General features: G+C 36.8%; 1 protein-coding gene across 2 annotated transcripts in view; it reads left to right on the top strand.

The window, feature by feature from the left end:
- The window catches only part of TAOK1 (TAO kinase 1), a 144642-nt gene that overhangs the window by 119591 nt on the left and 10020 nt on the right, over window positions 1–15031 (top strand). For both annotated transcript variants that reach the window (XM_053892655.1, XM_019429732.2), the window contains 3 exons: window positions 63–302; window positions 4663–4875; window positions 6794–6976. In XM_053892655.1, coding sequence (XP_053748630.1) covers window positions 63–302; window positions 4663–4875; window positions 6794–6976 — 636 coding nt within the window. The remainder of the gene's footprint in view (window positions 1–62; window positions 303–4662; window positions 4876–6793; window positions 6977–15031) is intronic.

The following is a 15031-nucleotide window of genomic DNA, read 5'->3' as shown; positions in this document are numbered from 1 at the left end:
ATTTTTTTTCCAGGCATCATACAGCAGTAAATTATACTTTTGCTTTTTGTGTTGTGGATTAGGAGTTAAATAAAAGGCAGACTCAAAAGGACTTAGAGCATGCCATGCTACTGCGACAACATGAATCCATGCAAGAACTGGAGTTCCGTCACCTCAACACAATTCAGAAGATGCGCTGTGAGTTGATCAGATTGCAGCATCAGACTGAGCTCACAAACCAGCTGGAATATAACAAGCGAAGAGAACGAGAACTAAGGCGAAAGCATGTCATGGAGGTTCGACAACAGCCTAAGAGTCTGAAGGTACCCCTTTAACCTAAGCTTCTTGATAAAGGGGGAAAAGAGATAAAATGCATCCATGTAAACCGTAAAAGTCTAAGAGGTCTGGCATACAGAATTTGAATAAACTTTTTTCTTTTCATTTTAAGAATGTTTGGTTAGTTTTAATGTGGAGTGTCCATAGCTGTAGACTTTTTGCTTATGTATTTTTCAGCAGCGTACCAAAACTTTTGACTGTGGGAAGTACCATAAACATGAATCAAAATTCTTACTTTAAATGTACCCAAAATGTGCAATGCTGATATTACGGTCTACATGTCAACATGGTAGCCTGTTGTCTTCTCACTGTTGTACCAAGTAATACAGTTTTGGAATCTTATTTCCTCTAAATATGATTTGTTTCCAGAAAAGGCACTAAGTTCTTAATCAGCACAAAAGCAATGAATGAAAACTGCTTTTTTATCCCCTCTCCCTTCATTATCTATACTTACCGTAAGAGGAACAAGGGAATCATCACAGTGTTACCCCCAGTCTGCTTGCTTTCTTTCTTTGCTTGGTAGTGTAGGTAAAAACCATGGTAGTTGGAGGTATAATATTTTTTTTAATTGGCACATCAGGGTAAAGCAAATTGTTATATGCCTCCCTCTCCAAAATAAGGAAAAACAAGTGTTGGTGATATATAATACAAAGGACTTTAAATTTTGTATTTATTTTGAATACAGGAACTCATTCATATAATATGAAATTCAAAATATACCAAAGTATATTATAAAGATTTCCCCCACTCTGCCTCTCCAGCCAGCTGATCTAGCCCTGAATCAACCAGAGTTAACAATTCTAGGATGTTTTCAAATTTTATAACTTGTAATAAATACTTGAAGGAATATAATCAATCACATTAATCTTAATGAGCAAAAACAAAACCATCTACTACATAAGCTGTTGTCTATAGTAGTACCTCAGTTAATTTTATTTACATCCATTAAAGCCTACATCCCACAGTATTTCCTTTTTAAACTTTACCCTGACCCCTTTTATTTGATAATTTAACTATAGAACTGTTCTTTGTCTTACCTGAGTAACTGTCCTGGAGTGAAGTGCAGTTCATTCACAGAGGTAATCTATGTTAAAATCTATACCCAATCATAACTCTGATTCCCACCCAACTCCATTCTAATAGACTGTCTTGAATGAGATATAGAAGCAGAATTAAAGTGTTTTACCCTTTCCTTGTGAAGGATAAAATTTCACTTTGCTATGTCTTCAAAATAACTAACATCAATTAAAGAGTAGCTTGTGTTTACTACCCATATAACCTTCATTAGTCATTGCTTAGAAAAACTGGAATTCATAATGATTTTTCAGCTTTGTTTTGTCTTTGTAATGAAGATCTTTGTCTACAGAACAATTTCCCACCAAAAGATTTTTAAAACATGTCTGTAAAATTAGTTACCATTTTATTTATTTATTTGTAAATGTTTATTTATTTTTGAGAGACAGCGACAGAGAGCAAGCAAGGGAGGGGCAGAGAGAGACAGACACAGAATCCAAAACAGGCTCCAGGCTCTGCAATGCGTGGGGCTAGAACTCATGAACCACGAGATTATGACCGGAGCCAAAGTCGGACACCCAACCGACTGAGCCACCCAGGCAGGCACCCCAGTTATCATTTTAAAGTCAGCAGTACCCAGAAGTAAACCAAACTGAAAGCTTGTGAGTTTTCTATAGTCATACCATAAATCTAATATGACTGCATTTCGTTGAGACTTGGAATAGGTAGTTGTTTGATATTTAACCCTTCCTCTCTGTTTCCTCTTGTTGGAGCCTTTTCAGTTTGAAAGCTTATAAACACTAGATTTGATTTTTACAGATACTGTACAAAAAGTGAGGAAAAAGTAGTGTTTCATAGTCATGGACTTTGAATAGAAAGCCTCCTTTTCTTTATTTTTCAAAGTTGACAAACTTGTGTGCAAGCAGGGGAGGGGCAGAGAGAGAGAGGGAAAGAGAGAATCCCGAGCAGGCTCCACACTCAGTGCAGAGCCCAATGTGGGGCTCAGTCTCATAACCGAGAGATCATGACCTGAGTCGAAATCCAGAGTTGGACACTTAACTGACTGAGCCATCCAGGCATCCCTAGAATGATTCCTTTAATGACCAGTGAGCTCAAGATTTTCCATAAAGGAAATCATCCTGTTACATTAGTAGGGAAGAAAATCACGATACTTACTTAGTTATATATATCTATCTACTTGCTCAATTTGAACAAAACAGACTAGATTTTAACACTAAGTCGTTCCAATTTTATTTGACTAAATCGTAACAGTTGTCTCTTTCAGCTTTCTTCAAGACTTTAATGGGGACTAGGGGGACTTTAGTTTGAGCACTTACGTAAGTTGGAGTTGGGGTACCATTTCTGTAAAATGGATTGGGTAAACACTTAATTGCCTACTCGGCTGTTTCTTCATCTGTCATCCAGATGATAGTGTTAAATGATTAGAAACAACTGTAACTGTGTTCTAGTTTTCATTTGAGTTTAGTATTGAGGGATACAGTTTATTCTTGGTTATAAGTATTAGTATTATTCATGTGAAAAAATTTTCAAGTTCTTTTTTCTTACTACGCTAATATAGAATGATAATTTTCTTGATATAATATTTTAGAAATAAAAACTTTTAAAAGAATGAATGTTATACAGAGGCAGGAGAGAATGTCTAAATTGTATTGTTTGATTCCTAGCTAAGTTGGAAGAATTTTGTTAACCAAGGACAGCATTTAAGTGTGGTACTACCAAGCATAGAGTTTTGCTTGGTCTCTACTAAGCAAGAGTTTTGCTTTCTAGCTAGACAATTCTTGACCCTTCACAGAATAAAGTATATGACTATGACATAGTGCTTCAGTTGGTGTGAAATACGGAAAAGGTCTCTTTGGGGCGCCTGGGTGGCTCAGTCAGTTGAGCGGCCGACTTCGGCTCAGGTCATGATCTGGCGGGTCTGTGAGTTCGAGCCCCGCATCGGACTCTGTGCTGACAGCTCAGAGCCTGGAGCCTGTTTCAGATTCTGTGTCTCCCTTTCTCTGACCCTCCCCCGTTCATGCTGTGTCTCTCTCTGCCTCAAAAATAAGTAAACGTTTAAAAAAAAAAAAAAAAAAAAAGGTCTGTTTGAGGTTGTAGTATTACAAGGGGTGGTGAATAGTTCCTTGACAAGTGTTTTACTTTGGTGTAATACGTGCATTTGTTGCACACTGAATCAACCAATCAATATCTAGCAGTATTTATATTTAGGTAAAATAATTTCAAGTGTAGTTTCTGCCTTAGTGTAGTAAATGAATATATTCTCATTTACAGGCTTACTCAGTATACTTTACAGAATTATATCTCATCTTGTTAAATCTTATTAAAACCTGAGTTCAGTGATTAGCAAAAACTAAAGCCAAAACTCTCTGTCTTAGAGCTCAATTATTTTATCTCAGAAATATTTATTTAGCTCATGGCTCTTATCACTCCAAGAAAGGATGTCCTCTCCCTTGCCCCATGACTTTATTTTTTTTAATTATTTTTAAAATTTTTAAATTTTATTTAAATCCAAATTAGTTAACATATAGTGTAATAATGACTTCAGGAGTAGAATTTAGTGATTCGTCACTTACATATAACACCTAGTGCTCATCCCAACAAGCGCTTTCCTTAATGCCCATCACCCATTTGGCCCAGTCCCCCCCCCCCCCCCCAACACCTCATCCCATAGCTTTTGTTTGACCTTTAAAAGGTTAGTTAACTTGACTGACTTTCAAGTTTTTGCTAAGGATGTTTCTACCTAATTTATTTCCTTAAGGAAAAGAATTGTATGAAGCAATATTAGTCTGTTACTAATACCCTGCTTTTGTGGAATCTGTCATACACTATGTAGTTAGAGTTGAGGTTGTTATTAAAAGAAATTGAAGCAAAGTGTTTCAGATATGGAAGAGAGTAAATATGCTTATTTTCTGCCTCAGAGATTTGATAAAATATTGTCTGGCCAATAAAATACTTTGCTACATGTAATCAATGAGAAGAAATTTGATTTTCTGTCATTAATATATACCATAATCAAAGCTAATTTTAATACCTGCTCATCACTAAATTTACTAACAAAATAATGACTATTGCTTGAAGTCCTGTGATAAATGAGGTTCTTGATATTTTAATGTTTTAAATTAGAGCTTTTGTTATAAAAATGCATAGAATCCAGTGGTTTGACCCAATAGCCAAGTGTAAAAGTACCTGCGACGTTATGATCTGACCTTTTTGTTTTCTCCCTTTCTCCTAGTAGCCTTTCTTTTAATGAAAACCTAAGGTATACCAAATGCCAAATGTTAAAAATATATGCATCTATTTTTTTCTTCCCAGTCTAAAGAACTCCAAATAAAAAAGCAGTTTCAGGATACCTGTAAAATCCAAACCAGACAGTACAAAGCATTAAGAAATCACCTACTGGAGACTACACCAAAGAGCGAGCACAAAGCTGTTCTGAAACGGCTCAAGGAGGAGCAGACCCGGAAGTTAGCCATCTTGGCTGAGCAGTATGACCACAGCATTAATGAAATGCTCTCCACACAAGCTGTGAGTTTGTTTTATTTAGACAAAATAAATTTAGTGCTCCTTTCTTTCTACCAGCAATGAAATCCCAGCAATTAAAATACTAGTTAGAAATGATACTTCTCCCGCAGCTTGGGAAATAATGGTGATGGTCCATATTCTTCCTTCTCTGAGCATTGCTTGGAAGTATGCATGATGTATGCAGAATTCTTATTGATACATTCAGACATGAAGTTTTATTTATTTATTTTTAAAATCTTTCCAGGGAGGGGTGCCTGGGTGGCTCAGTCAGTTAAGTGTCTGACTTCGGCCTGGGTCATGATCTTACCATTCCTGTTCCTGAGTTCAAGCCCCACATCAGGCTCTGTGCTGACCTGAGTTCAAGCCCTGCTTCGGCTCTGTGCTGACAGCTCAGAGCCTGGAGCCTGTTTCAGATCCTTTGTCTTCCTATCTCTCTGCTTCTCCCCTATTCATGCTCCGTGTGTGTCTCTCTCAAAAATAAACATTAAGGGGGCGCCTGGATGGCTCAGTCAGTTCGGCGTCTGACTTCGGCTCAGGTCATGGTCTCACGGTTCATCAGTTTAGGCCCCGCATCGGGCTCTGTGCTGACAGCTCAGAGCCTGGAGCCTGCTTCAGATTCTCTCTGCCCCTCCCCAGCTCATAGTCTGTCTGTCTGTCTGTCTGTCTCTCTCAAAAATAAACATTTTTTAAAAATTTTTTTAATTAAAGTCTTCCCAGAGAAGTTTCTCTTTTTATAAATTTTACTTTGAGAGAGTCAGAGAGTACATATGCACATGCGCATGCAGACACACACACGCACGCACGCACGCACACGCGCAAGTTGGGGAGGGGCAGATAGAGAATCCCAAGCAGGCTCTGAGATGTCAGCAGATCCACACCCCTCACAGCTGGAACTAAGGAACTGTGAGATCATAACCTGAGCTGAAATCAAGAGTTGGAGGCTTAATCAGCTGAGCCACCCAGGTGCCCCAGACATAAAATTTTTTTGTTTTGTTTTTTAAGTTTATTATTTATTTTGTGAGAGAGAAAGCACAAGCATGAGTGGGGAAGGAGCAGAGAGAGAGAGAGAGAGAGAGAGAGAGAGAGAGAGATAGAATCCCAAGCAGGCTCTGCGCTATGGGCACAGATGCTGATTTGGGGCTCAAACTCACAACCCGTGAGTTCATGACCTGAGCCGAAGTCAAGAGTTGGATGGTCTATTGACTGAGCAACCCAGGTGCCCCTAGACACTAAGTTTTAAACAAGCTCTCTGCCAGTGCCTCTTAGCACATGCCTGTTGAGGCTTATCCAAAAAGCATATCAAGATTGGAACAGCAGCTTTGTTAGGTAGTGGGTAAAAAGTAGTACTATATTTGGAATCCAAATGGTAACATTTGAATAGAAATGTAAAATATTTTCTATATAAGTTTCATAAACATGTTTTTTTGGTATTTTAGAGTCTGTAGGCCAGGAAGCAAAATTGAGGATATTATGTGGATACTTATATAGCTATTTAAAATGTAACTACTTCAAATGTAAAAACCATTCTTAACTAGTGGAGTATATAAAAAAATGAAAGCAAAAAAACCCAGCTGCTGCCCAGATTTGGCCAGTAAGCTGTTTGCTGGTCCCTATGCTGTAGTTATTTTCATTGGAGAGAAAACATTCAGAGTCATACATATTACCTGATCAGATTCTAGATTTTTCTTACGAAAAATATGGTTATTTAGCCATCTTCCAAAGAGCTGATGATAGCTTTATCTTCCTAAAGACAAAGGTTACTAGACGTTCCTTTTTCAGAGATGTTCATTCCACGACATGAGAGAGAACAATTGTATATCCTACAAAAGAGTAGTCTGTCTTCTTTCACACCTCCTCTTTTCCATAGGTCAGGAATAGAGCGCTCACAGTTAGATATATTTGTTTTCCTTCTTTCTTTCAGCTACGTTTGGATGAAGCACAGGAAGCAGAATGCCAGGTTTTAAAGATGCAGCTGCAGCAGGAACTGGAGCTATTGAATGCATATCAGAGCAAAATCAAGATGCAAGCCGAGGCACAACATGATCGGGAGCTTCGAGAGCTTGAACAGAGGGTCTCCCTCCGCAGGGCACTCTTAGAACAAAAGGTATAAGTAATATGAGGAAGGTAATTGTGCTAGTGTTTGCTTTTAGCAAAAGCATTTTATACATATTTTTCATATTGACAGAGGTGGCATTGGATTGTTTTCATAATACCATATTTCCTTAATTCTAGTTTTGGTAGCGTTTTGCTTTTTCTTTAAAATTACTGATTTGGGTGCTTGGATGGCTCAGTTGATTAAGTGTCTGACTCTCGGTTTTGGCTAAGTTCATGATCTCAGGGTTTGGAGTTCGAGCCCTGCGTTGGGCTCTGCTCTGAAAGCGTGGAGCCTGCTTGAGATTTCTGTCTCTCTGCCCCTCCGTGGTTTGCTCTTGCTCTCTCTTAAAAAATAAACACTTAAAATTAAAAATAAATAAAATTATTGACCCAATAATTAACCTTATAATTATTGAGTTCTAAACATCAAGGAAATATAATTAAGTAGTAATTGCTAGAAAAAGGAATATGGGGTTCTGTGAAGACAGTTGAATTGGGAGAGAGTAGTTCTGTCTCTGTGTTCCTCACTTCTTTTGTGTACCTTCTCTCGTTAAGGAGATTGGGGGTGAAAAAGGAGATTGGAGAAAAACTTGGATAGTGAAGAAACAGAACATTAGTAATTGCCTGGGAGAAGCAGGAATGAAGCATCAGGAATATATACTTGTACATCTTGGGCCTGTAACTATACAGATTGGTGGAAGATTATTAGAGGGCAGGAGGTAAAACCAGTTCCACATAGGTGAAAAATCAGGCTGAAAATGTTACTTCTAGACGTATCTTCACTTACTTATTTTTTACTTATTCTTTGTCAGATATATTAAAGAACAGAACTATAATCTCCAAATTCATTTCATCCTTTAAGGTAGTAGAGCTGTGTGTGAGTATTATGTATGTTTTAGGGAAAGGGTGATGGGCAGAATTTTGAGAGGAAAAGTATTTGTTTTTAGAAGTATACTTAACCCTTAACGCAGGGGTTAGGGGCTGTGACAACCCATGCAGTTGAAAATTTGTGTATAACTTTTCTTACACATTATAAAATTGACCGGAAGCTTTACCGACAACATAGTTGATTAACACATATTTTGTATGTTATATGTATTATATACTGTATTCTTACAGTAAAGTAAGTTAGAGAAAATAAAACAGGTATTTTTTTAATGTTTATTTTTGAGAGAGCGCAAGTGGGGGAAGGGCAGAGAGAGAGGAGACAATGGATCCGAAATGGGCTCTGTGCTGACAGCAGCAAGCCCGAGGTGGGCTTGAACTCATGAACCAGTGAGATCATGACCTGAGCCAAAGTCGGAAGCTCAACCACCTGAGAGCCACCCAGGTGCCCCGAGAAAAAAAAATATTATTGAGAAAATACATTTACAGTACTGTACTATATTTACTGAAAAAAACCCACATGTAAGAGAATCCATGTCATCCAAACTTGTGTTGTTTAAGGAGCAACTGTAGTAGAATATCAGTTTTATCTAGGATTCAGAGCTATGTTCAAGAATTCCTGGGCCATAAGCTCCCAACAGCTGGTATAGTCTTAGGTCCATTGTAAGTGAATACTTTTCTAATGGTCTTGCCTAATGAAAGTTGTCATTGTTTCTGGATAAAAATACAATGCCTTCTTATATTAAAAAATAATAGTCTCAAAAAATCCACTAAGATGTTACTATTTCCCTGGGACAGCTGTCTTTATTGCTGGCTTCTTTGAGAGGTATTTGCTTCTATAAATTATCTCAGTTATGTTTCTCACTCAAGATGAGAAACATAGAACACATATAAAATTTGAGAAGAATCTAGTTTGGGGATAAGCAGGTGGCTCTGTTCGTTAAGTGTCTAACTCTGGATTTTTGCTCGGGTCATGATCTCACAGTTTGTGGGTTTGAGCCCCACATCAAGCTCTGCTCTGGATTCTCTCTCTCACCTCTCTCTGCCCCTCCCTGCTTGTGCTTTCTTTCTCTCTCAAATAAATAAACTTTAAAAGAAAAAAGAAAAATCTAGTTTGTACTATGTACAGATTTCATAAATATGATTCCAATTTGAATATTTAAAATTCACTGTAAAGTTCTGTCTCTTATGCTTCAAAATTATCACCAAAAGGAAAACTTCTATAGTATCGTAGAAATAGTGTTGTGAGAGAAATATAGGTACTATTATAATATATTTGTATTTTTATAGCTCCACCTAGTGGTTGAGAGTTAAACAGTGCTAATTAGTATCTTACTTAGGTACAGTCTTATTTCAATATATGAACCAAAGTTTACATGTTCTGCAAAGCCTGGTGTAAAACTGTACCCACTGGTAAAGACGCAGTGGTACTCTCCTGCTGCGTAGGAGTACTGCTCCTACTGCGTAGGGGGACTGTTAGTCCATTTTGAAAAGCAATTTGGATGTATATGTTGAGCTTTAGAATTGTTAAGTATTTAATATTTTAAGAATTTAGTCTAAGAAAAAGAAATCCAAAATATAGGGGGGAATATGCATAAAAATTATCACTATAACATACTTTATAATGGTTTAAAACACCTAACCATCTAGGTTACTGGAAGGATGGGGGCTCAGGCAGGGGTGGAGGATGGATTAAATGGGTGATGGGGATTAAGGATGGCACGTGTTGTGATAAATCACTAAATCCTACATCTGAAACTAATACACTGTATGTTAACTAATTGGAATTTAAATAAAAACATGGGAAAAAAATAAAAAAATAAAACACTTAACCATCTGAAATAGAGATATAATTAAGTAATTATGACCAAGCCAATGAAATCTTCTTACTCAGCCATTTAAATGATGGCTACAAAGACAGTATTAATATGGGGAAATGCTTATGATATGTTGAATGAAATAAAAATGACAAATTATACTTAAAGTGAATTGAAAGAATGCTAGTAGTGGCAATATTAATACAGAGATTTGATTGATTCTTCTTTTTTTTTATTATTTGAGAGAGAGTGCCCACAAGCTAGTGGGGGAGGGACAGAGAGAGAAAGGAGATAGAAAATCCCAACCAAGCAGGCTCAGCACTGTCAGTGCAGAGCCCGATGAGGGCTCGAACCCACAAACCGTGAGGTCATGACCTGAGCCGAAATCAAGAGTCAGACACTAAACCAGCTGAGCCACTCAGGTGCCCCAATTGGTTGTTTTTTATTTTTAAAATATTAACTTTGATAATGGAAAGTGCTTATGATATTTTAGTATCAATAATAAAAGAACAATAGGGTGATAAATAGTGCTTTGAGTTGCTGCTTGATTTTTAGGGCTAATGTTTACATTTCAAGTGAAGCACATGACTATAAAGTAGTTGGGTCATTTGGCAACTACCAAGTCCATGTACCTTCTCTACAAAAACTTTGAAAATTTTTAACAGCTATTTTTCTGCACTTTGTACCTACTGGTTGTACAGATAAGAAACCATCATCTGAAAATAGAGGTGAAATCAGAGTTGTTCATAGATGAATAACAATTCTCTTTGAAGATTGCTTTCAGCCTCCAAATGAACCAAAAATTGTTCCTTTAGGTTGTTGAGACACCAACAATGTAAGCTGCACTTGACTCACATGAGGTCTTATTACAACTTTTCTTGCTCTTCCTTTACATAAACAGCAAGATAACATAACTATAAATGTTAAATTCCATGTGAATTTTAGACATGCATGAAAAGTGGCAGTGTCTTTGAAGTATAAATGGGCTTTTTTATTATCATTGAATTTTCTTTCAGTATTTCACAGCATCAACAACATGGTTGGTAGGTGTTTTTTTTGTTTGTTTTGTTGTTGTTATTGTTGTTTTTGTTTTTATAATTTTTTGAGGGGGAGGGCAGAAGGAGAGGGAGAATCTTAAGCAGGCTTCACGCCCAGTGCAGAGCCAGACGTGGGGCTCGATCTCATGACTGTGAGATCATGACCTGTGTGGAAACCAAGAGTTGGGTGTTCAACTGACTGAGCCACCCAGGCACCCCTCAGTATGTCACAGCACCAACAACATGGTTAGTAGTTTTTAAGTAAGAATCGACAATTGGAATATTTTATAGGACCTTTCTTTGTGGAACATAAAAATCACATTTAATTTCAAAGGAGATGGGTTGGAAGAGCCTCTCAAAAGTCTTAATTATGGTGATTCTTACCTACCCAGTGAAACCACCTTTCTAATTTTCAGAAATAACTAACATCTTTTAAAAGAAATGGGAATTAATATAGCCCATCACAAATCTTAGTTTTCACTTTTATCTTGTTGAAAAATGTTCTGAGTTTAAGTGACAAAACTAATCAAAATTAAAACTGTGCTTACTAGATAAAAGGTTGAGAAACATTAATGTGTAAAATATATATGTATATATGTATCTGGTTGCTGTACCCCAACCAGACACATAGATACGTATATATTTTTAAGTAGGCTTCACACCCAGCACAGAGCCCAGTGTGGGGCTTGAACTCATGACTGTGAGATCAAGACCTGAGCTGAGACCAAGAGTCAGATGCTTAATGAACTGAGCTGCCCAGGTGCTCCAGTGTGTTTAATGCTTTTGTCATGAGTTTCCTTCATAATATGCAAGACATCTGGATCAGTTATATACTTAGCACATTCTCATCATTTATTAGATCCCTTGAATTAAAATAAATGCTTTTAGCAAATGGTTTTTGAAAGTTTTACATAAAAATATTTAAAAGAAAAATTTGAAGTTCTTTGAATCCTTAGAGATATGTAAATTCTATATGAATCGGGTATTTTATATAAAGAGAGTAAAAGTGGAAAATTATTTTACAAATTCACGATCATTTTTCTTAAAACTTGACAAGTTTAGGGACACCTGGCTGACTCAGTAGATCATGCGACTCTTGATCTCGGGGTTGTGTGTGAGTCCAAGCCCCATGTTGGGTGCAGAGATTACTTAAAAATAAAACCTTAAAAAAAAAAACTTAAAAAAAAACTTGACAACTTTAGAAAAACATAAATAGAAATTAAGATGTCTTTAGTCCCACCATTCAAATCACCACAGTTAACAATTTGATGTCTTTCCCTCAGAAAAAGCATTCATGTGTAATCTTAAATTCTTCTTCAGCCTTGGTATGAGATGCTTACTGTAAAACTTTGTAACACTTTAGTACTTAGAATGTTCAATAATTTTCATACTCTTCTTACTGGAATCCATCTGGCCATAATAATTATTATTTTATCATTTTCTCATGCCCTTACACGTGTTCCTTCTGCTGAAAATATCTTTTCCTCCCCTTTGTCTTCCTGGTAGATCTGTTTTCTTCCTTCAGAATCCAGTTTCTGCCACCTCCTCTGAGAATACTTTGCCCTCGTCTCTCTCCCTTATAGAGTGAATCACTCCATCCCTTTTTATTTTTGTACCTTATAAATTCGTTATTATGTCTTACCACATTCTATTGAGATTTTGTATTTGCATGTGTCTCCCATGCTAAACTTCATATTCTTTAAAAAGGGTACTTCTGAAAACTTGATACATAAGAACTAAACATTTGTTGAATTAAAGTTCTGCAGAGAAGTGACTGTTGGCTTAAATCATCAAATACCTTGATATCTGATTTAATGCTCCTTTATCTCTTTTTATCTTTTAAAAACTGTTTATGGAAATTTTCAAACATACACAAGTAGGAATTAGTACAATGGAATCTCCCAGTACTCACCACCCAGCTTCAACAGTTACTAATATTTTGCTAATTTTTTCTTATCTATCCCCCTGCTCCACACCCACAGCTTTATGTGGTGGAGGCAGGAGGTGGGGAAGAATGTCTGGAGTATTTTAAAGCAAATTTCAGCATACCATCATTTGACTCCTAAATATAGATAAAGACTTTTTGAATTTAACATAATGATAATTCCATTGTGATATCTAAGAAAATTCATAATAAAATTTTAATAATGTTTAATACTCAGTCCGTGCCTAAGTTTCCCCTTTTATCTCAAAAATGTCTTAAGTTGGTTTATTTGGATTGGGGCCCAGACAGAGTCTACACATTGCATTTGGTTAATTTTTTTTTTTAAGTTTTTAAAATTTATTTAGAGAGAGAGCGAGAGAGAGAGAGAGAGAGAGAGTGAGCTGGGGAGGGGCAGAGAGAGGGAGAGACAGAATCCCAAGCAGGCTCTATGCCACTAGTGCAGAGCCAGACGTGGAATTTGAACTCCTGAACTGTGAGATCATGACCTGAGCCAAGACCAAGAGTTGACTGCTTAACCAACTGAGCCATCCAGGCACCTCTGGTTAATTATCTTTTAAGTCTTTTAGTCTGTAACCACTCCTGCCCCCCCCCCTTTTTTTTTTTTACTGAGGATTGGATCATTTACTCTGTAGGAATTCTCACATATGAATTTGACTTATTTCATTTTTGTGGTGTCATTTAATGTATTCCTGTCTCCTTTACTTCATATTTCCTGTAAACTGGTAATTAAATCTGGAGGCATGATAATATTTAAACTTTCTTTTCTTTCAAAAAATTTTGCAGGTAATTTTCATAAGGGTTACTGTGTACTTCCTTTTGCATCACATCAAGAGATACATAATGTCTAGTTGTCTCACTTTTAAATGATATTAATATTGATCAGTGGGTTCAGGTTTTGTCCATCTGATCATTCAAGAGTTCTCTATCAACCTTTTTTTTTTCATTATCTATTGACTATTATGTATTTTTTAATATTAAAAAAAAAATCCTATACAGCCAACTATCTTTATTTGTAATACCTTCCAGTTTTTCAGAACTGATGATGATGGCTACCCAGCTATGAATCTTTAGCTCCATAGAATCTTCTAACTTTTTAATGAAAACTTTTTAGGTTTTTTGGTTTGTTTGTGTTCACTTAAAGTTTTGGTCTGTCTAGAATATGGTATTAAGATGGGGTTCCATTTCCTTCTAGATATTAGCCAATTGTGGTTCCATTATTTTTTTCCCATTAAGTACTGCTTTTGTCTTGCATTAAAAGCCTGCAAACTGAGATCTTCATTCTAATTCTATTTTACTAATTATCTGTTTCACACCAATACCATATTTTATTAGAGTGACATTATGGGATGTCTGATAGGGCTAGTTTCCCCTTACCCACGTTTTTTTTCATTCATTTTTTTACCTAATGAATTTAATAGCCATTTATGATAATTACCTTGATTTATTTTTTTAAAGTAGTCTCTGCACCCAACATGGGGCTTGAGCTCAAGAGTCACCTGCTGTACTAACTGAGCCAGCCAGGCCCCCCTGCCTTTGCTTTTAAGAATTTGACTTTGGGGCATCTGGGTGGCTCAGTCAGTTAAGTGCCTGACTTTAGCTCAGGTCATGATCTCATGGCTCATGAGTTTGAGCCTGCATCGGGCTCTGTGCTGACAGGTCAGAGCCTGGAGCCTGCTTTGGATTCTATATCTCCCTCTCTCTGCCTCTCCCCTGCTCACACTCTGTCTCTCTCTCTCTCAAAAATAAATAAACATTAAAAACCAAATTAAAAAAAAAAAAGAACTTGATTTTAACCTGAAACTAATGTAACATCAACTATATTAAATATAAAATCATCTAATTTAATTAAAAAATGTTTTTTGAATGTTTATTCAACATTCAACAGGCTCCAGTCTCTGAGCTGTCAGCACAGAGCCCAACACGAGGCTGAACCCATGAACCGTAAGGCATTACGTGAGCTGAAGTCAGACACTTATCTGACTAAACCACCCAGGCACCCCTAATTTAATTTTTAAAAAAGAACTTGATCTTACACATTAAAAAAAATAAGTTGTACATGATTCCTAGAGTACATTTCTTTAATTTCTTTGTAGAATTTTGTTTTGAGTTTTTATTTATTTATTTTTAAGTAATCTCTACATTCAGTGTGGGTCCGGAACTCATGACCCTGAGATCAGGAATCACATACTCTTCAAACTGAACTAGCCAGGTGCCCAACATCTCTTTAAATTCTTAAATGTGCAGGGCATCTGGGTGTCGCAGTTGGTTAAAAATCTGACTCTTGGTTTCAGCTCAGGTCATGATCTCACCATGACCTCATGAGATCGAGCCCTGCATTGGGCTCTGTGCTGACAGCGTGGAGCCTGCTTGGGATTCTCTCT

Source organism: Panthera pardus, unplaced genomic scaffold (genome assembly GCF_024362965.1).
Source record: "Panthera pardus isolate Hobbes unplaced genomic scaffold, ASM2436296v1 HiC_scaffold_3, whole genome shotgun sequence".
NCBI lineage: Eukaryota > Metazoa > Chordata > Mammalia > Carnivora > Felidae > Panthera > Panthera pardus.
The sequence above is the reverse complement of the archived record's forward strand: the minus strand, read 5'-3'. Positions and strand labels throughout refer to the sequence as shown.